The sequence below is a fragment of the Streptopelia decaocto genome, assembly GCF_964273445.1.
Source record: "Streptopelia decaocto genome assembly, chromosome: 3".
In the NCBI taxonomy this organism is placed as follows: Eukaryota; Metazoa; Chordata; class Aves; order Columbiformes; family Columbidae; genus Streptopelia; species Streptopelia decaocto.
The window spans coordinates 99,742,901-99,770,806 of record NC_138656.1 but is presented as its reverse complement, the minus strand read 5'-3'; the positions used below and the strand labels follow the sequence as shown (position 1 = coordinate 99,770,806).

The following is a 27,906-nucleotide window of genomic DNA, read 5'->3' as shown; positions in this document are numbered from 1 at the left end:
GATAAAGGGATTTTGAAAGCCACACTTGATTAAGCTTCAGCAGTGCCTGCCCGAGAGGGCTCATGTCCTCATCTTTTCTCTGCTTCTCTCTGGGGCAGGGCAGGGGGGAAGAATGCCAAGGGCCAGCTCTCCAAGTACTTCAGTGTACAAGAAGCTATTTGCTATGATGGCAAGAGACTCATTGTAGAATTTCTTTCCCCTTTAAAAGGTATCTAAAAATACGTGCAAGACTGGAAATATAAACTCCATTTGTTCACCAGACAAGAAGTAACTCTGTAGGAAAGACAGAGACGCATCTCTGCTCCACTTATACATAACCAGTCCAGAGCAGACTGTTTTGGCTCAGCTACGAGAACTGTAAAGATCAGCTACAGGGAGACAAAAGCCCTTCCGGAAGACCAGGACGTTCAGGATGTCTCCAAATGCTGCAATGTAATTTTAGGTGGTTCCCTGTGTTCTTTTTACACTCAGCCAGATCAGACACTGCACTTGCCTTCCCCTCCTGAGGGCAATTTGCCCCTTTAAAACACATAGACAGAACTGCTAAAATAATATGCCCTTAACAACATCTTCAGCAGGTGAACACCATTAATCTCATACCACAAACTCGCTAGAAGATCCCAGGTGTTCTGAGACTATTACCAAGCCACAGCTATGGCTGGACCAATACCTAAACATTTAAAATGCAGTTGTGTCTGATAGGAATAAGTCTTGTAGGGGATCTATGTTTCTAATATGTAATTTAACTACTCACATTGTATGCAAATAAGTAATTTAAGTCTACACTGACATTTCTCAGCAAACTTCAAAGAGTTCAGCATGACTGATCATCTTAGGTATCTATGATAGAGCGCATTTCAGAACATTTAAGGCACTTTTGAAAAGCTACATCACAGCTGTTTTCATCACCAAGATATAATACTTTTGGTTTTAGAAAATGTTTAAAAAGTTACTGTTTTTTCTCAAACAAGACAGAAAATTGCAAACTGATATTGATGATGCTTAAAGGATAATAAAAGAATTAAGTAATAAAGATGAGCAATTTTGTGATTTGGAAAAAAAAGATCCACTAAAAATTAATTTGGAATAATTTTTACACAGCAATACTTGCATTCATTTCTTTTTTCCCTACCCAGGTTGATTAATAAAGTGCTAATTAGTAACAGTTTTAAATGTATACATGTTTATTGAGTTACTCTCTTCTGACCAATTTCAAGTTTCCTCTTTTTTTTTTTCCCTCTTTATATTTACCCTTTGTAAAACAAAGATGACCATGCAAACATAAAACTCAATTTGCAGCAGCCCTAACTCAAACCCTTCAATCATAAAAGGAGTAGATACATCAGGATATTAACTTCCCAGGTCAAAACAGTTACACGGCAGAATTTGTGGAACTACCTGTAACACCCATTACAAAGAAGAAGAGAATCAACTTTTACTATGTAAATGAGCAATGACTCAAACAATTTTTTAAAGTCTGTTTAAATGGGAGTCACCAAATTATTTATTTATTCACCCCATATGCATCTTCAAGTAGTTTACAAACTAAAAATCAAGCATTAACCTTTGCTAATCCTGTGCAAGTATGTCAAACCGAACTGTTACCATACATTAAAAATAATATACACACAACTGTATAACCTCAGTGTACCAACAAATCTCCCAGTCTCAAGCCATTAAGTCTGGATTTTTCCAGCCTGGAGGCGGTCTCCTTAGGCTAAGAAGAGATTGGTTGGTTATAAAGTGGAAACATTGCTGCAATTGCTGAAAAGCAAACGGCTAAGCTTATGAATATGTGACATAAAAAGGGGTTTTTGACTAACGAAAGTAATCAGATACTGGAGATATTCAAGAATGCTCTTATTCCTACTAGTAAAAAGTCATTAATCCTATTTTTGAAGTTGTATTTTATTGGGGGGGGGGGAGGGGGCAACACAAAACTAAAGGATGTTTACAAAACAACCAACCAGCATTACTCTTAACAACAAAGTAAGAATACAGAATAAATGTTTTGAATTGAATTGTCCCCTAGTCATGTTATTCTCTACAACATTCCCCCCAAAGAACTCCTTTGCCGGTAAATCAGCCCTGTGCAGGAGCAGTGCAGCGCACCTAAACCATGCTGTTACCAGGGTTACAGCTCCAGTAGGTCGGTAGCTTGACTGGCTGTGTTATCTTTTGCCATCCTACTACAAACAACTATCAGACCTTTTAAAAAGGAGCTGAGGGTAAAGCTTCCATCACACCTTAGCCTTGTAAAACTGCCAGCTGCCCAGTTTGCTGTCATCTCAGGCAGATAGCGTGTTTGGGTTTAAGGCTATTTTTCAAAATCCCTAAACTTTCCTCTATCCACACCTCAGAAAGAGGGTAAATAACACCAGCATGGCTTCCAGAACACACAGCTTGCTGGGGCAGACCTCGAATACGGACACAGCCAGAACACACACTCATATCATCTTGGTCATTTCCTTGCTGGTAAGAGTGATTAAACCCTGGGGAGAGACTGAATCACCTCTAGTTTCTGTGGTGGGGGCCCTGGCTGGCAGCCCAACACCCCCCCCCACATGCTCACTCGCTCCCCCCCAGCTGGGTGAGGGTGGGGGAAAAAAAAGGGAAGATGAGAAGCGAGAGCTCATGGGTCAGAGGCAGGGAGAACACCTACCAGCTCCTGCTGTGGGCAAAACAGGAAAATTAACTTAATTTACTGCCAGTTACTTGAAGCATTTATTTACTGACTCAGGTACTGGGAACAGAAACAAAATTAAAAGAAACAAACATTATAACACTTAGGAAAAACACCTTTCCTGCCCAGCTCATGTTCACTCCAAACTCTCCTCCCTCCTTTACTATTGCCACAGGTGACTCTCAGTCCCTCCAGTGAGGCAAGAAGCAGAGCAGGGTGGTGGTGGGTGTTTACAGTCAACATATAATTGTTTCTCTGTGCTGCTCCTTCCTTCTCACTTTTTCCCTAGGCCAGCAAGGGCTCCCCATGGGCCCTCAGATGTTCTTCAGAACATCTGCTCAACACAGAGCACCTCCTCCTCCAAGCTGGTGTTCACGCTGCTGGTTATCAGTCCTTCTAGTTCCCTCCTCTCTCAGGAGTGTTGTCTCCTTTCTCAAACATGTTTTCCCCAAGGTGCCCCCACCTCGGCTGGGGGGCTCAGCCGTGCCCTGCCGTGGGTGGTTGGAGCCACTGGAATCGGCTGTGCCTGGCCCAGGGCAGCCCCGGCCTCTCCTCAGCCACCCCTGCAGCCCCAGTGCCCAGGCACCCATCCCTGCAACTCAGAAAGCCTTGGTAACCTACTGCTGTGCTCCCACAGGGCAGCACTTTGATTCTATGACTTGTGGAACAAAACGAGGACCCAACTGCAGATGCCAGCTAGAACCTCCTGCAGCCTCCCCCAAACAACTGTCAAGTTAAGCCCAATCTGACTGAGACTGTGACCTTTTACACAGAATTATACCCTGGAAACACTCAGTTATCGCTTCTCTGATGGGAAGAAAAGAGTTCATCCCCAAAAACAAGTCTTTTCACAAAAGCAGAGGAGGAGACAGATTGATGCTGCATCAAATCCAAGGTCTGATTAGTTCAGCATCATACCTTCCACAAAAGTAATTATTCTCAGCAAGCACTTAATGTGTGGTGTTACAGTAGATACAATCTGGACAAAAATAAGGCTGGAAGGTCTGTTACCTCCTTTAATAAGTAAAAATGTACTTTAATACAAACTTTTAATGTAAGCTAGATTATGACCACGTTCTAGCTATTCGTCATTTTTATTACGTGAAAACTATGACAACCCCGAATACAAATACATAACCTCTCTTTACACAATAATAGACCCCATCACTTTCTTTGTCATTGACAAGCAAGACAGTGCACATGAAAATCCAGTGCAAGAGTTTCATCTCTTCCAAAAAACCTTCACAAACTGCAGCATAGCAAAGGTTATATCAGTGAGTAACTGTAGTACATACACACCTTGAGGGTCCTCCTGAGAACTGCAAAAAAGGTACCTTTCCAGTTGACTGGTGCAAAGACATCAAATTGTCATTCATCAGCATGAACATTATAAAACAAGTCCAGTGATCCTACATACCTCCCCTCCCCCCAACACAGACACATTTGTGTTCAGATGATATCCAAGATCCTGAACATTGAGCTACAGTTACTTGAGTCCCTCATGGTCTTCTACTGCGTACAATCATCCTCTGCTCACAGGCTGACTTTCACAGGATTGTTTTCCAGTCTCAAGTCAACATGCACACTAGAGTGCTTTCCACAAAGGCAGAACCTTTTAGCCAAACTAATTTTATGTGCAATGGGAAAGTACAATCCTTTTCCTTGGAGTGCTGGATAATTCCTGCTGCTTGACCTCAGCCTTCAGCAGGATTCTCTCCCTCAATACTAGAGAAGCCACACTGGGTAGAGAGAAAAATGATCATGATAATAGCAACCTGGCAAAGAACAGTCATCTACTACTGGTAATTTATCTTACTGAAATTATAAACATCACACAATAATGGAAATGTTGTGCTACTTTGCTAGGTGATTCGAGTAGCTGATGAATTATTTCTGTACAAATTCACTACTGCAGGTAGGAATTTGCCTCTCCCAAAATTACAGAACTCCTTTTACAGAGAGCTAATATAGTTTACCATTATGGTCTAATTCCTTTACTTGTTTTAACATCTCTAGTGTCCAATCTTACTAATTTAACGAATAGAAAAATTTATTTCATATGCAAATATTAGTGTCCAATCCATCACACTCATTATGTCTACTTTATTGGAATAAACAAGGAGAGTCACTCAAGCCAGTTTTTGGCTGAAGATATATTCCTTCCAAAGATTATTCATCTCTTTCTAAATAAAAAAAAAAAAAAAAATTACTGAATGCCTTTTGGACATCTAATTATCTCACATTATTTGCTACTGTCACATATTTTATTGGCACTAATACCTATCACAGAATACTGAAAAAGTATTTTCTTCTCCAGAGTTCCCTTCAGCTTTAAAATTTTGAAGGTGTCTGCTATTCTGCTTTGAATGATAAATTTCCGTTTGCCAGGTAGAACTTAAGTGTGTAGTTCTACCCCAAACTGAAAAATTACACAGATTCAAACAACAAATTAATGAAAGAAAAAAATAAGATAATTAAACAGATACATGTTGTCTGCTAACTCAGAAAATCCTCAAGCAGCAAAACGTTGGAGAACATCACGGAAAAGTAGTACAATACACTCATTTTATTCCAGTCCTTTTTTTTTGACAGTACTATTGGTCACTACAAACTAGTGTGGACAGCACTACTGGTTTTTTTGGACTGACCTTAATTTCTGCTACTTGATTTAGTTATCTTTAAACAGAAGAAGTCCACTACATTTTGATGTTAAAGAAATAGCATTCATAGATTTTTTTTTTTTATTTATTTTGTAGAAGCTTAGCCATATTACAAAGGACCACTCCTGACTCTTAGGGTGTGCACCACCTGGGTCTGGAAGCACACTGTCACTCAAGCCAGTCCATTCCAACTTCCCTCCTGACACTTCATTAAAAAGAGAAAGTCTAGATTACAGAAGTTGTTCCCTCTTCTCAAATGATGAAAATCACTGTAAAGTAAATGAACCCAGTACTTATAGGAGCCTTCTCTCAGCATTCTTTTTTTATGACTTGGTGACTCAGTACATTTGATTAGATAAAAAAACCCTAGGTCTTCAAAGACGTATTTTTGAATAAAAATTCCTTTTTCTACCCACAGCCCATGGCTCCTTGGCATGTGATGACTTATGCCAGTTATCACACTGATGAAAAGCCAACAAGATGGATGAGCACAATTAGTTTCTCTTTTATCCCACCTTTTCCACATGTGGGTAAATAAGACTAGTGTGTGACCATTTCTACCCAGTCCTCATGACCACCATGCTTCTTAGGAGCTCAGAGTACAAGGGGAGCTGACACTTCCTTATGGCTTAGCACAGATGAAGGGTCTGGAGCCAACTCCTATGGCAACTCCCCTCCCAGCTCTCTCCCCTGTGGAAAACATGCAAATCTAACAGAATGGACAAGGAAAAGGGTAGTTGTTGGCCAGCCTTATGGTTAGTCCTCTCAAATGTACTAAGATAATGACTAGATTTTCAGTGAAACCAGATACAGTCATTTAGTGGTACCCATGAGTTCAGTGGGAAGGATTCCCAGCCCTTTTCTGCTAAGCACATGTGACAGTTTTTGAAAGAAGGGTCTACTTAATATTTGACAAGCTACATTTCAGCGTTCCTGTACAAGTATAAGTATGATTAGAAGGGAGGGAGAATGGAAAGAGGAATAATGACACCACCCAAATGAATGATGATCCATTCACTCACCTTGTATTAGATGTCTCAAATAATTCTACAAATATTGCCAACTTCATTACCTTTTTGTTAAACCCTCTGCACTTTGGAAAAGACATCTATTTTGGTTTTTATTTATTACATTTCTAAATTCTGTTTTGTCTTTTAAATGAACATTCAATTTTATTAAAATCTACTGTACTAAGGTTCAGACACCTCTTACAGGTTATCTTAACATTTCCTTATTCAGACTCATCATCCAACTGAGAAGCATGTAACTGAAGTGTTGTTAACCATCAGTGCTGAGGTCCTCAACTCCTAAAACTGCTGCTAAGGTTTATTTGCAATTAAGAGCAATCAAAGCCTCCATCTTGAGGGCTTTAGAATAGGGTGGGGCTTTTTTTGTGTCAATTCTTTGCCCAGAGTTATTTCTCAAAGCTGGCTCATTATCTGCTCTGCAGGCTTAGTCAATTCTTTCCCATACAACAGCATTTTGCCACAGTCTCACAATTTTACTCTCAAGGCTAGTAGTTCATTTCCACAAACACATTTGCACTTCCATGCTTCTACTTCTACACTTTCTATGGCTATGTGTTTATTTAAATGTAGACTGCAGCTTCTTCAGTATAAAATTAACATTCTCTTCCAGAGCATACTAGGCCTTATCGTATTCTCATTTGTGTTAACAGCAGGAATCCAATTTCTTTCTTAAGAGCTGAAACAGGTGCAAGATAACCTAAAAACTAACACAAAGCTTCCCCCCCCAATTATATAATGACCTAAGGCACAGATTAAATCTATAAAAAGGAAAACAAAACCAAAACAAGGCACTGTTTTCTCTTGCTTTTCATTCCTTACAAGCATTTTTGTGTCTGTGGCTAGTAAAAATCACATCACCATCTAAGTTTAGCTTAAATTTTAAAACCATTCTGCTTACTACTACTATTTCCAGTGGAGTTATCAATGAAAGCAACATGGTCAAACTCAGAATTTGCAGACCTTATTTCTGTTTTCAAGGAAAAGGGAGGAGATGAGGTTTGATGCCCAGAGGACTACAGCATTAAAAGAAGAAAACAACTTGAAAAATCCTCAGAAGTACTTCATTGTTGTCCTTTCCTTCAGCCTCATGGAAACAAAAAACTTCACCAGGAAACTGAGTTCAATAAAGACATACCCATTTTAAATGGTCCAAAGTTGGGATGGGAAATTAATGAAAAACAAGGAATAAGAGAGCTCAAATTTATTTCCCTCACCACCACCTCCCACATGTATACTAACTCTTACATTTTTGGTTTTCAGACACATAGAAAGGCTGCGTCATAGCCAATTCTATTGGAGACAGAACTTACCATTATAACACAGCCTCAGTTTCATTACAACAGAAGTGGCAGACATTCTTTGTCGCAGAGAAAAAAAAGATTAAAAAGGCAGAAATCCTTCTTCCTCTTGTTCTCACTCATCATCTGAGGAAGACTTTTTTACCTATTAATCTTTAAAACATCTACATTCCCTTGGAAAAAGTAATGAAAACAAAGCACAATACAAAGTGAGAGTGAAGCAGAGAAAAAGCCTTGATCAAGGAAACCAAGAAACAGAGCACTTCGCATAGTGGAATCTGACTATAGGCAGCTGGCAGTTTTAGAATTACGAGGCAGCCAATTTAAAAAGTGCTACAAGCTACTTTTTGTTTTCTATAAGTTGAACATACAAGGTAATGATGAAACAAACCATACAGCTACCTGTTACATTGTTTGTTTAACTTAAAAGCTTCAGCGATATGTTGATTAGATGTCTTTGAATTCTAGCTGGACAAAGAATAAAGCTATCGTAATTTTAAGTTAGTACCCAGCTCAACTATTACATTTCTCCTAGTGCTACAGACCTTATTTGTTCAACACACTTTTCAAAAGCCAAATACATCCCTGTCAATCAATATATATTTTTTTTAATAAATGCAACAGCGCTGAATCTAAAAGGCCATGTCTAAGTTGCACTTAGTTAATTACCCACAATTAGTTAATTACCCTCACTTATTAAGTGATTATGGGACTTACCTGAAACTAGACCAGGAAAAACAGATGTGCTCATTGGAATGCAAGTAAAAGTTTAAGGTTTTAAACCTTTTTTCTCCCCAAAAAACACACATTTTTTGTTTTTATTCCAGAATTGGAAGTCATCAGTAAGAGTCCCTTCCCATTTGTGTACAAGAATATTGCAAACCACAAAACCACAAAAAGTTACGGAAAATCATTTGCCCTGAACTTAGTTCAGTAACAAGTTCACATGATAAGCATCTCCTCTTTTCAAATAATGGTTAGAGGGTACTGTTGCTGGGAAGTAAGCACGTGAAAAAGTAGAAAACATAAAAATTGTCTCTGAATAACTATGATTTTGACAGTGGCAGCTTGAAGTAATAAACTCGCCAGTGTACACAGGAGCAGGAGAGGCATCTCCCACAACCTGGTTTGTCATCAAGACATTAAAAATCATTTCAAACAGGGGGATAAGGTGGACAGTGGGCACATTAACGCACATAATTACTATGCTATGGTTAGATTCACCTCAGGACTGTCTATAAGCCCTTCTCTAGCTGAAACACATCCATCTTACCACATTCTTACACAAGCCATTTTTCCATTTCCTTTCTCAAGATAATTAGTTTTCCTGCAGCTGGTTACATTTAGGTTCAGAGCTTGTTTACACTCACAGCTAAAGCTGGCAATTTCTACTCCAATTAGGCAACAACTACATACTATTAGATGAGTTACTTGTTAAATTGCTTTCATTTGTCACAGAGGCCAGCAGATTTCTCTATGACAGGTAAGCTGTTTGAAATGAAGATGTGGAAGAGAAGAATGAGTGAATGCATATACATAAGAACACCTGAAAAGGAAGGAATCTGCTAACCACTAGCAAAATGAAAATTAAAAAAAAGCATTGCTAGGGGAACTGGAGACTGAACTATGAAGCTGTTTGTCACAACAAAAGTTACAGATATTATACATGCAACTCACTCAGCCTGAACAAAGGCAGGTTTATCTGTTTGTGGTTTGAGTTTGATTTTTTTTTTTCTCCCCTGCTCTCCCAAACCTCAGATCTCTGCATCATCCCCCAGCATACAGCCACCAGCTGGTAACTCTGGTTGGGCACCATTTCTACCATAACCTCCAGAGACTGGCGTCTTCAGGCAAATACCCTACTCGCTTCTGCATGTATCAATCTCATTTTCACAGTATAATGTCACTATAATACAGTATGTAATAAGAGAATTTTTAAACCCTTGAGAGAAAACCAAAAGCGTGTGTACCAACACTTCATTGTATAATAATGACCATTTCTCCTTAGCTTATTCACAACAGACAGTTTTTCAGAGTAATTAACCAAACGAAGCTGAATTGTTGAACAAGTCTCAAAGCTGTTTACTGCACTGGGTACTGCTAGAGCTTAATTTCTTATGCATATGCACTTCATCAATTCCATCAACTAAAAACCAGGGCTGTCCATGCATATTTTTTAATAAAGTTCTGTCTTCTAGGCACTTCTGTCACAAACTTAAGTTTTCTATAACAGAATGGCTGCAGGAAGACAGGATTAGGATGAGTAAGGACACAGTCCAGGTGTCCCAGTGGTGATTTCTTAAACACAGCATACTGTCAGCACTAATAACTTCAATGGAAAAAGGTGAAAATATATTGCCCAGTTGGTGGACATTGTCTTTGTTTAATTAATATGGAGTAAATTGCATTTTTCTATTAATATCACATAATATGGATTCTCTTTTTTTTTTTTTTTAAAAAAAAAAGAGAAAAAAAGAAAAAAAACCCTAAAACTTAGGAGTAATACTAGTTTAGTATTTTTCTTCATTAATTATTTTTCAATAATTTCTTCATTAAATGAATGAAGGAGATAAAAAGTGATCAAACAGGTGTCCTCCACAAGACCCAAGAGTCTGCCTAGGCTCTCTGCATTTCAATTTCCTTTTTCAGAATTAAGGAAAACACAGAGCATGCCGTTGCACTTTTGTTTATGCAGAAAAATTGTATACAATACATTTTGCTCACATACAATTATACTTCTGCAGCAACTCTTAAATTTTAATTTTTATAAGGAAAATGCTAAACATTGATCAGTAAATCCCAAGTCCTTCAAAAGTTGGTTGTAATTCTTACCAAGAAAAAAGTCTGAGACTAAGGCGGCCATTAAAAAAGCCACTTCTACAATCAGTAAGTCTCTACTCAGAAGCATGAATGTCTACTTCAAAAGTATACTATAAAACTACTAAAAGTGATTAGTGAGGTTTTAAAGTATCAACAAAAGTAAAGAAATCACAGAACTGCAGACCTCAAGAGAAACATTCTCCACGAAATTAATGCTTTTTGCAAGTAGATCTTGCCCTAACAAGGGTCAACACCAAACAAAACGAATCCTCAGAACAAAATTTAGTCAAAGCTCAGAACCAAGTGAGCTATCCATATTTAAAAATGCTTTCTCAGTCTTTTGCCAGACACTTTTTTTTGCAGCACAGCAGGTTTTTAAGCATTTATAATGCCGCACTTGGAAGCATATTCACAAGCTTAGAGAAAAAAAAATTAGTCCACTTACTTGAAAGAACCTTCAGTTTTCCATTGCTCTCTTTAATACTTCGACTGCCAAGAAGGCTCAAGTTTATTACATGTATGTGTAATTTTTAAAGGTTTTAAGGTAATAAAGCTGGTTATCTAGACAGTCTTTTAATTTTATGTTGAAGCAATAAAAAGCTCCTTTCTTAAATCTTCTGAAAATTAAGAACTACAGCTCATGAAATGGAATAATCAAGCTCCTCAAGGGGAAAAATGTTTAAAAAGTCTTATCTAATTGTCCTGGGGGTGAGGGAACCCCTATTTTGGTTACACTCATTTCAGTATTTTGGTAGAATAGGGTAAAAAAACCCCACTGATTTAGGACAACTAGAATCCAAAGGGAAGGTACATCTTAATATGCCCCTGAATGGAAGTTTTGGCCACAAGCAGATGGTTGGGTTTGCTGGGGTTTTTATTTCACTTCAGGGAAAACAAACAAAAACCAAACACTCCCCTCTCACCGGCCTCCCATTTCAAGATATGTGACCACCCTCCTTTGTGGTTGAGAAGAAGCGTGGCATCTCCACATTTTCTCCACTCCCTAACAGAACAACCACCTCCCCAAAGAAAATGCAAATACCATTCAGAAGTTCACTCTGTAGTCAAAGGACAGTGTCCCTCTGAATTTTTCTTCAACTGCCAGTTATTCTGAGCTTTAGTTCCAGAACTATGTGGGGAGCTTTGTGGGACAATCCTTTCTGATACTAAATTATTAAACTTCTTATTAGATAAGAACCAGTCATTTACATGGGTCCTGATCTCTTATACACTTAGACATCTCAACTTCTACTTATCTCAAATGCAAATAATTTTGCAAATAAATGCAAATATTTACAGGATATAAAAAGTAGGATCTTTAAATTTTATGGGCATAAGTCCCTATTACACGTCAAGATGCAGACATTTAAGGCAATGCTGCAAGCTGCATTCCAATAAAAAGAAGAATCTAGAGGGAGTTAGGTTGTGCATATCAGTAATGGTATTTTCACAATTTGAAAATAACTGTTAAAGGCAAGTAAAACATTGGGATAAGTTCTACAGGAAAAAGCTGTTAATGCTAAAAAATACTTAGATTTTAAGTCAGCTTCTTTTTGAAGAAATCCTCAATTGTCACAATTGAATTTTTCAGTAGATTTTGCAGGACTGAAATAATCACTTTCTAGCAAGGAGTTCATATTAGCACACACAAAAATATCCACCTCTCCATTTCTATTGTCCATCTTTGACTACTGTTACTTAAACGGTCTACAAGAAAGAAGATAATTAAAATAGTGTATGATCAAAAAAGTCGATGCTTTTATGTTTTTCCTTTTCCAATCCCACACAGTTTATTGCTCCAAATCTTATGACCTATCACTAAACTCGTACCTTCAGTGTCCAATGCCATAAAAATCACAACATGTAAATGACTATTCGTGCAAGAGCTTCTTAAATTTAAATAAAATCAAAACCAGAGAAGAATAGTTAGGCTATATGTTGGTTTCACAGATAAGTAACTGATTTCTGTTTTTCCTATGAGTTTATCACTGCAATCCTCTTCAAGACTTTTTTTTTAAAGTACACATTTGTAGAACAATCAAGGCAGAACTCTCTTTGTACTACCACAGCATTTGCTTGCCTCCAATAGAAAATATGCTTGGTTAGTTTGCTGTTAGTTTCAGGAACAGCCTTGCTGCTTTGCTGTGAAAATCCTAAATACAGAACTGTTCTTTTCACTCCGTGTTCCCTTCCCCATGAGCTTTATTTTTTAGCTGTATTAGGATTCTGGATCAAAAGCTTTTGTTTCATTAACCTGAAGAACAATATATTAGGAACCAGGTATAAACAGAGGACTTCTGCATTGACCTCAGATGTTCTAGGTATTAAGTACCACTAGCCCTTGTATTCAAATTTGTCTGTTGGTATCAACAGATAAAAAAGTAGATAACATACTGTTCTCAAGTAAAATAACTATAGTTAAAAGCATATTATCAGAAAAAGGACTATGCAGTCTCACCTTCAAATGATTTACCGAGTGTAGCAGTTGATGTGCTAGCCTCTGCTGATGAAGTCTGAACGTTATCCAAATCCTTTTCTTTGGATTTTGAGCCCAGATTTCTGGGATACGCCTCCTCTTCTTTAGTCGAAGTATGTGCAAGAGAAGATGATGAAGTTTCAGGATAGAGTCGTTTCAGTACTTTCCCTATGAACACTGTGGGATAAGAAACCAGTGGGATAAGAAATACAGTGTTTTAAATAATTAATACGAGATAGTTTCCTTCATATTCCATACAAGTCTGTCTTCAGTAACCCCTACCTCTCACAGGTAAAGCTGAAAACATATCAAAGTCCTAAACCTGCGTAAGAAAAAAAGCTTTAAAATTTCAGAGTTCACTAGCAAGTTTACATATAAAGTCCTCTGTTCAACTACATTCTGGCAATAAATTAGTACAGTGCATTTACACACTAAATAAACATTAATTTTTAAAATTTCTTTTAAACAAGTATCTTCCTACACAAGTGTTCTAAGGCTGCTCAAAATGCAGGTCTCTTTTCTGGCACAGAGGCATTGCAATTGAATCACTCATTAAAATCAGTAAGCTACAACTATTTAATCACACAGAAAAACTAAAAGTAGACAGCAGCAGAAACACATGGTAACCCAATTATTTCTACAGAATTAGCAGTATTCTTACACGCCTCTTTCTCTTATGGGCCCCTTTCTCACCAGCAATCTGTTACGAGTTACTCAAATGCAAGCATCATTTGATTAAAGAAATATATGCAAATAATCTACTCATCAACAGAACTATCATCTTTATATGCATGCATATTTCAATCACTTGAAATTACATATTATATAAAAATATAAAGTAATACTAAAAGATTTATCTACTGCAAAACAACATCCTCAGTTTCACAAATCCTACACGGTCAAGCAGATATTGTGGGATGGGGGAGGAGTGAAAAAGACACATTTGGAGAAAAATATGTTACCCAAGTTCCAACTGTAAATTTAACATACAGTGTATGGACACTATACAAGCAATTTGTTGCAGATTCTTAACAAAACAATTCTATCAAGAGGAAAGGACTTCTTATAAGAAGAATGGCTCCTTTTGCAACTTAACAGAAAAACATACTATCATCACGTAACTCTTCAATAAGTAACTTTCCTTCTACAACTTAAAAGAAAAAAATCACCATAATCAAACTGAGAAATCCTTGAACCACCAGTCCTTGAGAGACAAACTTTATCTTCTAGTCATGTATCCAGATGTACCTTGGTGATATGTTTCAATTGTCATGTAAATGACTAACTATGGGGCAGAACGTCTTGTTAGACTTCTCTTGAGCTCTTACTAGTTCATACTTTATCAGTTTTTGCTTGTGCCCCATCTATTGAATAATTGTTGACGTTATGAAAAAGTCTGTAAGCCTGAAGAGATACTTGTCCAGGAAACTGTGCTTATGAAGGCTGGTTTTTTTTTTTATACTTATCCGTCATTCAGTGCTGTGAAAAAAAACCTGTGACAAGTTGCCAGAGATGTCCCCATGAAGTAAGCACAATCCATTTTGCAAGTTATGGGTTAAGACTACTATTCCCAGAAAGACATGCATCAACAAGTGTTTCAAAAGTCTATTTTCATTAGGTTCCCTTGCCAGGATATTCTACATCTAGAAAGACAAAATCTACAATTTCTCTCCTCAGATGACAACCAGGGAAAATAAACAGAAATAAGCAGTGTAATTCAACAAAGTTAACTGCCCTCTGCAGATCTTTGACTCTAAAGCAAGTTATCCAAGAGATTTATTCTGGATTCTCTCCCCTAGTACTGCTACTGACATGGCAGCATTCTAACTCTAGTAGTGCCATTACTAAACATCATGGTTTAACTTCAGTAAGTAGCTAAGCCACACACAGCTGCTCACTCAATATCTCACAGGTGACATGGGAAAGAGAATCAGAAAAGTAGAACTGAGACAAATTGTGTGTTGAGATGCAGACAGTTCAGCAGGTAAAGCAAAAGCCATGACTGTATGCAAAGCAAAACAAAAAGTTCATTCCCTCATTCCCATGGGCAGGTGTTCAGCCATCTCCAGGAAATCCAGGCTCCATCACGTGTAACTGTTACTTGGACAGACAAACACCGTCACTCCAAAGATTCCTCCTTCCCCCACCTTTTATTGCTGAGCACAACATCACAGGGCATGGAATATCCCTTTGTTCAGTTGGGGTCAGCTGTCCCAGCTGTGTTGCCTCTCAGCTTCTGGCCCACTCAGCCTGCTCACTGGCAGGGCAGTCTTGGCGCTGCATAAGCACTGCTCAGCCATAACCAAGATATTGGGGTGTTATCAACACTTTTACCACAAATCCGAACATAGCACCATAGGAGCTGTTATGCAGAAAATTAACAGAGCCAAAACCAGTACACAAAATTAGCATCCAGGCACTTACACTGAGGAAGCTATTCTCCCAAAGTAAATGATCATTGCGATACCAATGAATCCATATATGGAAATAGATCTTTTCCAAATCTCCTGAGGAGAGGCAGCCTCTTCATAAGTACAGTGTATTTAATGCTTAAAATCCAGTTTCCCTAGTCATCTGTTCAGTTACCCCCACAAAAAATGACTTTACTTTTTTTTTTCCTTTTTAAAATACAGGGACTACACTCATATGCACATTAGCACTGCTTCAGAAAGCAGTACGAGAGCAGTTTTGAGCCATTCATTCCTTCTCATTCACATGGAGCTCTCCCCATCTCTAATACCTACACTTCAGAAACAGGGTGAAACAACGCTTGCCTTTGGAGAGTGTGAATACTGAGGGAAGTGTTCTTCCACAAAAATCTCTCTTGCTTAGAAAGAAAAATCAGTAGCAGCAATAGATTTACTTCAGCAAAGATGTGGTTTAGTTGCCAACAGCAATGCAACATCCAGTCTTACAGGTTGGAGTTTTCAGGAGGCACAGGCAGCTGGATGCAGAGTGGGGGGTGCGTCACTGCCTGCAATGCTTTCACACCCGTGTCGGTGCACCTCGGCACTGCAAAGCCCGCTCTTCAGAGGCCTTGCAAATCCTAATAATCACAACAGAACAGAAACGAGCAGTGGTGACATCTAGGTATGACCTAGGTCCTTGTTCACGACCAGATGTATCACAAACCATCCGATGGCAGAAGGAAGCCATGTTTCCAGCAGTATCCTTCCTCAGGAAAATGGAGAAGGTGGTATCAACAGAAAGCAGCTGAAAAAACCTGACTGATTTAGTCTGAACTATTTTGAATCCTGAGTATATTCTAGCCTGAAAAAAATCTGCCTGCAGTCCAAAACTTTTTGAACAAGTTTGTCTGCGTATCAATGAACAAGGAAATGAGGCTCTGAGGAATATCTATCCTGCCATACTCAGCAGCTTTACACACTCCAAAGCAGCACTCTGCTAAGGTAAGAGTCCCACAGCTGAGCAACCAAACCATTTTTCAAATGACAGAAGATGGTCTTTTCTTAGGGTTTTATTGCTGCAATTACCTAAAAAAAAATAAATTAAAAAAAAAAAAAAAGAAAAAGAAGATATCCTGTGATATCCATGAGCATTGGCTTAATTACAGGAGGCTGGTATTGCCTGATGCTACAGAGCAGCTTTTCTCCCCTATTCCAAACTCTCTTTACCCTGATGTCTTTGGCACTGCGCAGCTTCAGAGATTAGTCCATCTGGTAAGAACTGCTCAAACCCTTAAAAAGAACTCTCTTTTAGTAGGAGATTTGCAATAAAGAAAATTTAAGGAAAAATATGTACTACCAAAGACATATCTAACCTATCAGAGTTCCAAAATGTTGTGAGACTTGCTCTCACCATAGCATAGCCAAGTACATATGGTTATTTGTTGCCTTTATTTTCCAGGCAACATAACTAATGAAGGATCTGTACAGATTCATGTAGGCTTTCAAGAGACCAATCTGGGAACACTTTTCTACTCTTCATACCCGACTGGTGTCTCTAAACATGCATATATAATTTTGAGATGTGTTTTTAAAAAAAAAGACTGAAAGAAAATACGAGGGAGATCGCAGAAGGATCAGGGCTACACTATCTGGAGTCAGAACCAACAAAAATTGTCACATTTACACACAGTGCTAATGCACAAGGTACAAGAAGGTGAATGTAATATATTCTACAGAATACGTTTTTAAGGACATTCTTTACAATTGTATTCACATATTACCAGACTGGAATACCAGGTTTTGAAGAGAAAGAATAGTTTGAGGGGAATTATCTCTGGAACTGAGCCTGTAATTGAACAGGAAAGAAAAGTGAATAGCAATAAAAAGCCAATTACAAGGAAAAAAGGGAAAAAAAACTACTGCAAATACATCTCTCTTTTTGAACAAAGCAGTTTCCCGAACAAATGAGAAACTGGAAGTGAGAGAGGAAAGCAGATGAGCTAAGAGGTTTAGGGGACAGAAATGGGACTGATGTAAAACTCATGTTGAAAGCAACACAGAATGTTTGTTAGCATTAGCACTGCATTGCTTGCAAGTCCCTACAAAACCTGAGACAGCAGAGTAATTCAAGAAGTTTTACAGGGAAGAGACCAGGCAAGAATTAATGAAAAGAAGACCTCAGTTCACCCAATATGCAGGAAGTCTTTAAAAACATATCACAGTAGCTTATCACAGCTCTGCTTCTCTGAGGTATAATTGATAGCTCCTTACTCCCAACCTACTGGAGACTGAAGATGCTTTCTTGAGTTCAATGGGGAATGTATTCTGCAACGTGAAGGAAAATTTTCCTGTAGCTGTAGATATTACTGAAGGAAGACACGGCTCTGCACACCTGGTTACACAGTGACAACTGGAAAAAGCTCTGAGCCTCTAGGTTAGATGAGCATGGCCAAGGGACCACCACAATCTGGCATTTTGTGTTATCATAGCAGACTTAGTAGCCATTTCAGTTCTGAGTAGTATGTGGAAAGATTTTTCCATTGCTGGTATCTCCAGAGTCCAAACGAAAGCACAAAAAGAACTGTGAAGAAGTCCTTGCCACGTTTTGTGTGCTATTTCACCTCTAGGAAGCTGACAGGACATCAACACTAAAGTGGAAATATTCTTTATGCTGTGAGATGTATAATGCTGAAAACAACATACTGAAGGTGAGTGAAGGTGAGAGAAGCAGTAGACTTTATAATCAACCAACAATGACTTCGTGTTCCAAATCTACGTGGATTTACCAGACATCAGACTGTATTCACATGTGTGGTGGCGAGGACAAGAGTTGTGCATGCCACACCAGTTTTGTGGAATAGATTGAACACAGTTCAAGACTACACAAAGAAAACTTCACAATGTAAGAGCTAGGCATATAGCCAAAAGGAGGTACTGCACACTAATAATATTAACTGAAATACCTGGCCCAAATCCTAAAGGTTTAAAGACAGTCTTAGCTTTTCTGCTGTAGAGGAAGACCAGGCTACACTGACATTGCCTTTGCTAACAAGGTTATAAAGATTAAAGAGAAAAATGAAAGCTTATTAAAAGCCTATGCCATTTTACAGTGAAGTACATGGCTTTTGTGTACTTCTAGAGCTTCAAAAACTACTGTGGCCTTGTGCCTGAGATGCAGAAAGCTGCAAACACAAGATGAAGAGAGCAGTTGGTGTATTTCTTCAGCTGGAATAGGACTTTTCAGTAAGAAGGGACCTACAATGACCACCTAGTCCAATTGCCTCAACATTTTCAATAAAAAAATTCAATTCTAATTGACCTACAACTGTGCAAAGCTTACTCAGAAGACAATATTAGATTGCAAAAGTGAAAAAAAATCACTTTCATGTGAAAACATGCAACTATCAAAATACCCACCCTATTAATTGAAAGCACTGAATGTTCCTACTGTGCAATGAGCTGAAGCAACACCAGAAGACTTATCTTTCCAGGAATTCCTCAGTGATGAAAAGGTGCCAGTATTTTCAGAAATGAGAACAAGTACCAAACTAGTTCCATGGTTAATTCTTGACAAATCATGGGTGTAAACGGTGAAGTACAAATACATTAGAAAATTGAAAAAGCACCAGGTCTCTACAGCTTGACATAACATAAACAAAGCAAAGTATAATCCCAAGAAACAGAGTGCAGAACACTTGCTGGCTAGTGATACAAATTATAAACATTCAGGATCTTTCTACCACAATTTTGTGAGAAGATAAAAAAGACTGCTTCAAATAAATGCATTGTTTGCCGTCAACATATTAAATGGACACCACTGTCAGTTTCTATGTACATAAGGAGACTACCCACAAACACACACAGGTGCCAACACTAGAATAGCACTGCAGATTTATAAAGGTTCTCCTGGGGTTGCCAGCATGACTTCAAACTCAGTTAAGACTACAAACTGTAACAAAAGTATGCTGAATAACTAAACAAAGTTCTGAACAACATCAGAAGTGTTCCTGTACAGGTGAGTGTAGGAAGCAGCCGTTTCCTCAAAAACATTTCTGTGGAGAATGCTTGCCATGTACCTTTGGCTACTTGACATACATACTCTAAGCACCCCCACCATGTTTTTCAATTGGTTGCCTTATGCCTACTCAAATGCAACTTGGGCAGCAAGAATAAAATAAGTGGCACCAAGAGCACTGAACACATTAGAACTCTGTGAAGCTTGCAAGGTGCCCTACTTGGTCTCTCTTTCCTACAAACAGAAGAGTCTTCCAAAAAGGGAAAAGTCAGGAATTTCTGCTGAAACCATCCCATGTGTGAGATGTGTTAACATGCTATTTCTGCTAAAGCAGAAGAAAAGCTAGTACAGCAGAACAGAAAAGATGGAAAGAGCAGACAGAATGATAATCCACATGCAGAACATATGGACAAGTCTCATTAAAATGTTCAGTTCATCTCTGTTAGTGCAGAATTACCCTCTGATATTCAAAAGGATTTAAATCCTTAAAGCCTCTTTTATTATGTAAGCATCACACCTCTTACAAAGGCCAATTACTTCACAGAATGGTCATAAAAATCACAGAACTGTTAAGGTTGGAAGAAACCTCCAGATATCATCTAGTTTAATCCTAATGCTCAGAGAAGGATCAACCAGAACAGACTGCTTAGGGCCTTGCCTAGTTGGGTATAACAACTGTATTGCCTGGATAATCTCCTCTTCTTTAATCATAGTTGGACAGGCAACTCTTGACCAGAGACACTGAATTGGACCACTTGAAAAAGAGATACCTGGATTTCATTAGATCCCAAAGCAATTGAGTGTAAAAGCATTTTAAGATACTGCTACAGCCAGAAAATGTTAACCAGACTGGCACTCTTACCAGCTAGCAGGCAGAAGACTGATGATAACCTTTGAGAAGCTACTGTCCACTCCCTTAAATGATTCCCCACAAAGCTTGCTTGCCCTTTAAACATACAGGATGGAGTTTCACGGTTTAGGTCTTCTGGATTCTTTCTGAAGGAGTTGCTCAGCTGGCCAAACTGATGAACAAAGGTCTTCACTCTGGCCTAACCCACAGTGATTCTCAGGTCATAGCTCCGCAAGTCTCAAAAAGATAAAGGCACCTAGTTTATATTTCAGACGCTAAGGGTAGAATTCAGACTGCAGTTATGATGTCCAACAGTAGACACATGCAAGGCCATTTATACACCCCTCCAGAGACCTAGTGAATACAAGACACCAATTCTGCCAACCAGCCACTGGGTATCCAAGATGTACACAGCACAGGTGATACTGCACCAAGTACAAACCCCTCTTATAGTAGAGATCACTTAGCTGCAAAGAATATTCCCAGACTTGGGATACCAGCTCAGGAACTACCAACAGATTAAAATCAAACAGAAAAGGGAGGAATTAACTAGAACAAAGCATTCCATGGCAGCTGAACAGGCTATCATTTTCCCACTCCCACTCACTTTTATATGACTTTCCCATTTCCAAAAATGTTCAGGCTGCACAGTTATACAAGAAAAAGAAAAAGAATGTAGTGACATGCAATTCCATCCTGTATAGCCTGATGGTTCAGATCATCTTAAGTGTTACATTTAAGAAGGGATGCTCTTGTTTAAGTCAGGAAGAAGAAAAGGAAAATATAATTTTCCTGCTATCAGTGACATGAGCTTTTCCAAGAGTGACATAATTCCATTCCATCACAGATAGAGTGTGTGCAAAGCAAAACATTGTCATGGGAATAACAAAACTGATCTTTCCAAAGAGGGGGAAAAAGGTGTGAAATATGCAGAATTCTAGCTGTGGTTGAAGTACAGTTTTACATACACAGGAATGGAAAGCATCCGATTTTACAGTATTTTGCTTTGTGTTCACAATCTGCAAGCAGTCCTCATCCCACAGGTGAAGCTACAGTAACAGGTTCCTAGGACAGTGGCTAAAGAACAGAACAGGATGAAAGTATGGACTGAAACATCTGCTGCAGAAAATTCAGGGTGAAGCTGACTACCTCTTGAAAGAGGCACATGTAGACAAACACAGAAGCTAACAACTTATGAGATCTTGTGTTTGGTCAAAGAGGATGCCATTCTGCAGATCATCTACAACATCTTCAGCTGTTCACTCTATTTCCCCTCCGAGCTGTTATCATCTGGGTGGGTCAGCAGATGTCAAGGAGGGTGGGTTGCTCACGTTTTGTTTTGGTTTTTTTTTGTTTTGTTTTTATTTTTGTTTATTTGTTTGTTTTAATTACAACACTCAGAATTAAGACTGAGTAGAAACACCTTGGTGAAATGCTGATGTGACAAACTGATTATTTTTAACTGGACTTGCTCCTCACACAATCTTTTAATTCCACTAGACTCATAAAACTTGGATAACAGCTTAAAGGGAAAAGTTTGTACAGCTTCTGACAGAATGTCTACACGTAAGTTGGGAGTGGTCCTCTTTCCCAGTTTCACAATCAATCTCACTGACATTCAGTAAAATGTCTATAATAATAGCTTTAGCAGTTAAGACTATCTATTTAGCAGGAAAAAGGAGAACACACAAGTACTCTTTGTGAATCAAGTAACAGAAGAATTTACTTGTATTCAAGTTCATCTGAATTCTGTGCCTGAACTAGTAGATATCCGCCATCTGCATATCAGTACAGTTGTTAATCAAAATGTCATGGGGAGCTGCACAAAAGCTCAGACGCTGTAATTTTAAATCTAGTTTGTAATACTAACTTCACGATATTGAGGTTCATCAGCAGATATTTATTTTATTTTGTTAGCTTAGACAAAACTGACTCAGCTTCAAGCATGATCTCTGTGTCACACTGCAGTTTCAAATCAGTAATACTGGTGGTACATCTGTCATCAAATTCTGCATGACTGTGTAGTTCAATAAGAATCTGACTAATAGATCCTGCCATCCTGTCTCAACAAAGGCTTTCAAGATCTCTCAGTAGGCCACCTTAATTGTAACCGCAAGCTCCCAGACATCTAATAAACTTGGCATGACACAGATGATAAGAAGCTACATAACCAATACAATGAGAACATCAGGATTTTGTTCCAGCTGTTCATAAGAGCCCTGTCTGCCTTGTAGTGAAACCTTGTAAGATATGTACTTCCTACTACAGTCCTGGGAAAACAGAACATTTTCACCATTATTTCAATTTGTGCATGCTATCCATTTTTCTAAACATCTTTCACAATACTTAATACATTTCTCATAGTGCACGGTTATCTTGATCTTACCTTGCACAATCAAACAGGTCTCACTCAAAACATCTAAAGATATCTCACACAGTTTTACTAAAGCTCAACTTCACTGAATGTTATTATTATTAGTAATTCTGGCTACTTGAAGTCAGGCCAACTGTAAACCAGAGCTGGAAGAGACTTTTCCAAGACAGATTTTCAGAGGGTGGGGAAAAAAAAAAAAAAGACTGTGCACATATAACATCACTGATCATCAAGACCAGTCCCCGCCAGCATAGGCATAAACTTTCTAAGTTTCAGTAAACTTAAACCTGACTTCAACCTAAAGAACTCTTATCTGAATTAAAAAAGCATATGGCTTCAAGTGAGTAAACTGTACCACGCATGTGCGCTAAAGTTAAATGCCATGGTAGATGCTGGGGGCAACACAGAAAACAGAAAAATAGTACTACACTGGCCTAACACACTGCCATAACAATAGGTGAACACTGTAAAAAAAAAAAAAAAGTCAGAGTTCAGATTAGTGAAGAGAAAAGTCTGGAATTTTTAAAAAGACAGATTGCTGCCTCTGCTCATATGAAACTAAAATGAAGCTCAATATACCAGTATTTACAAAACAAACCATGAAACTGGCAAGGGTAGTATCACTTAGCACAGGCAAAGTTCCACAAGACTGCATCATTTAAGCTTTATTTAAAAGGAAACTTCGTAAGTCCATATCATATAAAACACAAATACAATTGAATGTCTACATAGCCTTCTTCAGAAAGTAAATATATCCCACTTTGCTGTGACTTGAATATCCAGCAATTTCTGCAAGCATGCCCACATATGTATATATGCATATAATGGAAATAAATATTATACCAAATATACCATCATTAAAAAACCCTAAAAATTTCAGTGAGAGAGAATTTTTATTTTCTTTCTAGTCATAAAAGGAATTTTAACTTAAGCCATTGGCAATTCTTAATAGAAATGCAAACTTTTCTTTAGTTCAAAACGTTGAAAACTCCTAGAGAACTGAAAACATAAGAAACCAGATACTGCCTACTGGAAACAACAGTCTGTGCTGGTTTTTGCTGGGATGGAGTTAATTTTCTTCATAGTAGCTGGTATGGTGCTATGGTTTGGATTTGTGCTGAAAACAGTGTGGATAATACAGGGATGTTTTAGTTAGTGCTGAGCAGGGCTTGCACAGAGCCAAGGCCTTTTCTGCTTCCCACATCACCCCACCAGTGAGTAGGCTGGGGGTTCACAAGGAGTTGTGAGGGGACACGGCTGGGACAGCTGACCCCAGCTGACCAAAGGGATATTCCAGACCATATGACATCATGCTTAGCATATAAAGTAGCAGGAAGAAGGAGGAAGCGGGAGTGACATTCAGAGTTATGACGTTCGTCTTAAGTCACCGTTACACATTATGGAGCCTGGCTGTTCTGGGGATGGCTGAACACCTGCCTGCCGATGGGAAGCAGTGAATGAATTCCTTGTTTCCCTTTACTTGTGTGCGGGGCTTTTGCTTTATCTATTAAACTGTCTTTATCTCAACCTATGAATTTTCTCTCTTTTACTCTTCTGATTCCCTCCCTCATCCCACTGGGGGAAAAGAGCGAGCGGCTACGTGGTGTTTTGCTGCTGGCTGGAGTTAAACCACAACACAACCTTAACTTTTTAGGAATTGCTCTGAGATAGCCCACAGATTCCAGAAATCTACTGATAACAAGCTCAAAACCAGTTTTGAGTGAAAGGTATCACACACTGTTCAAAAAGATAAAATAACCCCAAACCAACACATGAAAATGGCACACGCATATCACCTCCTCCCCCACTTATGTCTTTTACTAAATAACACAAGTACATACACCCATTCCTAAAAATATCCTAGTATGTTTAAACAGTCTTATCTATCACTTGTGGTTCATCCTATCTCACTGCCAAGTAGATAAGAATTACTCCAAAGTATAATTTTTAAAAAGAAACCAACCCCAAACCAGCCCCTATCCTGGAAAAAAACCCAAAACCAACCAAACAAAACCACACACACAAAAACCAACCATCCACAGAAAATACAGAACGCCAAAGACCACATTATGACAGGCTGTGCATATTGTGCAGTGTATGAGTGTGAGTTCCCCTCAGACTTTCTAAATACAAAGCCATTAGATGTGTCATTTTTGCCTTTTCTTCAATACCAGTTGCTCTAGGGCAACTTCTACATTTTGTAACAAAACAACAGATATTCTTGATTTGTTCAACTACAATCCAAGTAAAATTTAGATCTTGATGAGCTGTAATAAATCTTTGGTCACTGAAAGCAACATGCATTGTTAATTGCTTGGGGAGGGTAGGGGGAGCAGGAAACCTCTCCCACAGCAAATGAAACCAGTATCAGGCACCAAACTCAATTTCTAATTACTATTTTCCTTACTGATAAACATACACTGGTGAAAGAAAATATACCCACCCTAAAAAAATGGGTTCTTCCCCCCCCCGCGAAAAAAAGCCCTAAAGTATTTTCCAAAAATTATGCTGAGTTAAAAAAAAACTCATCCAAACAACCAAGATCTGTAAGAAGCAAGTTTTTTCTTAAAAAAATTAGAAACTTTTTTTTAAGTGTGTTTTTCTCTGCAAGAACTAAGTTGTTTAATATCTGATATGGCCATTTAAAAAAAATACACAGCAACAAAAACCAAAACAACAAACCCCTAAAGCTAAGGAACTGCAATCTCATTTCAAGCCCTATTAAGTATGAGCTTCCTGCTGCAAGCCCAAGTCATCTGACTCATTGCAAAGAGAGCAAAATAGCACTGCTCTATTAAATATTCTCACTGTTTAAAACCTTTTGTTAGTGTTGATGACTATCAATTGGCTGCATTTGATTTTCAGTTTAATCACAGAATCGCTCAAATATGATGTCCCCTGTAGCACCACTGGATCATTCTTTGTATGTCATAGTAACTTCCATATCACTTTTTATCAGCAGTTAAGGTCAGTAACTTATACTATACCTACACCAACATCTTAACTCTACCCTTTGGCAGCTGGCATGCCACTCTATAACCCTTTACAATAGCATTACCTTGCACTAACTTTCAAGAATTACTACTACAGTTTTAAAGACACAATTGATGACGCTTAACAGCTATGAATTATGAATCCAGATGTTCCAGAGAGGATAATCATCCTGGCAGTAATACATATGACAATTGCTTCTACCTTGCTACGAATCATTGGTACATGAGCAACTGAAAAACAAAAAGCCCCACAAAACTCAAAACCTTTGTGCTTTCTCAGTTACACCTGCCCAATCCTTTCCTGGCAAAATGAAGTGTGTTTTACTTACCTGCAGTGCTGTCTTACTGTGTTTCGGCTATTTAGATTCTCTTCATTGACAATCAGACCCATAACCTACAAGCTGTTGACCATCCCATTTATTCTGTATTATGGCTCAGTTCAACATAAAATAAAAAGCCTAAGTGTTCACATGTAATGCAGACAAAAGTTTATCTTCAACATCTTCAACCTATTCCCATGTGAAGGAGTAAAATCAACCCTAAAGAGACACATGTAAAAGTTTTTCAGCTCTTGCCTGAGACACCTGTCTTTTAAAAATGTACCCATATACTTTAAAATGTTTAAAAATATTTTAAAATGTCCATATATTGACTGTAGAGACCAATCAGACAAGGTTATAAACTCTTGCAATTTTGTTATTTCATCCTGAGTGACCACATGGCATCCCACCATTCTTTTATTCCTCACTGTATTTTTGTCCCAATCTTAAGTCAGCATTCCTTAGTGTGGCTGAAGACAACTTAAATGATTTCTAACTTCACACAGTAAAGACCATCACTCAGCACAATAATTTCAGCTTTCTCTTCCACCCTACAGAAACAAGTGTTTCTTTATCTGACCTTTGGTTTTAAACAATTTGAGTGCTCTGAAATTTGTTTCCCCCCTTGCAGCTCTACAGTCACATGTTTATTTATGAGTGCATGAACTCACTCTTCCCAACTCTAACTTTCTCCCAGAAGACACCAATATGTTATTATCTGCCTTTCCTCAAAGGAAGTCGCACTAGAAGCAAAACCAGTTATTTCATCAGCCTTGTCCATTTCTCATAATGAAGCTGCATCAAAACCACAGAAAATCCTACCTTGTTTTTATACTTCCTTCAAAACTATCACTAGCTGCAGTCAGCCAGCTTATACACTACCCCTTGCTGTTCAGTCTCACTCTCACATTGTTATCCTTCCAGGAAAAATAAAAGTTTCAGCCTGTTGGAACTGCTTGAAAACTGAAGAGCCAGACACAAAGTCACTACAGCAGGCAAACATTCAGCTCTCTTATAGCTCAGCAACACTCAACCCCCCTTAAGAACAAGATATCATTTCGAGAACATCTGTATTTTTAATATTGCATTCTTCCCGCACAAGGCCATTCTTTATAAAGCATAAAGGCAAACCACACTGAAGTTACGCTTGGACAGGGAAGGCTTTTTTTTTCTTTTTGCTATGCAAGCACAGTACCATGGTTATTTTAGAATTGTGCTAACATGCCTTAAATAAGCCACGCTATGTGGTCACTAACGAGTAAACATGCATATACACACTGAGGGAAAAAAAAAAAAAAAGCGTTCATCTTAGAATAGTTCACGATTAAATAATTTTATTTATCGCCCCTCGCAGCCCCCAGGCAGGAGCAAGAGCAGGAGCTCTGCCCGGCGTCTCGGCGCCGGAGGGAACCGGCCCGGAGCTGCGAGCTCAGCCCGAGCCCTGCGCCCCCGCCGGGGATGCACCTGGGCACGGGCCGCCTCTCTCTCCGGGGCTCCGTTCCTCGCCCGCTCCCGGCGAACCGCCGCCCCTACCCGCGCGAGAGGTCGCCGAGGAGCGGGACACGCGGGTCCCGCGGCGCGGCCGTAGGCAGCACGGTGCGCCCGCTGGAAACGCGCCTCAGCTGAGGGCTGCCGCGCCTGGGGCCGCTCACCCCGGCTGCCTCTGTCCCCGGCCCCAGGGAGCAGGCACGGCAGCAGTAACACCCCCGCTCCGTGCCCCTCACCCGGCCCGGCCTTACCTTCCCTCCAGCTCAGGGCCATGGCCCCCGGCGGCGCCCTCCGAGGAGCCCAACCGGCCCCGCGCTCACCCTTCTTCCTGCTCGCCGCCGCGCCTGTCCGTCACAGAAATGGACGCGCACGATTGGTGGAGAGGCTGTCAGGGGCGTGCCCGCGCGGCCCCGCCCCGTCCGCCCGCCGTGTGCGGCGCTGTGCTCGCGGGCGCCGGCAGGGGGCGCGCGGCTGCGCAGAGCCGGCAGGCGCC

General features: G+C 39.2%; 1 protein-coding gene across 1 annotated transcript in view; it reads right to left on the bottom strand.

Moving 5' to 3' along the window:
- Positions 1 to 27,771, bottom strand: part of ERICH1 (glutamate rich 1) — a 68,124-nt gene extending 40,353 nt beyond the window's left edge. The window contains exons 1-2 of the mRNA XM_082047444.1: positions 27,665 to 27,771; positions 12,948 to 13,142 (exon numbers count right to left, since the gene is read on the bottom strand). Coding sequence (XP_081903570.1) covers positions 12,948 to 13,142; positions 27,665 to 27,686 — 217 coding nt within the window. The 5' untranslated portion in view covers positions 27,687 to 27,771. The remainder of the gene's footprint in view (positions 1 to 12,947; positions 13,143 to 27,664) is intronic.
- Between the last annotated feature and the right edge of the window lie 135 nt (positions 27,772 to 27,906).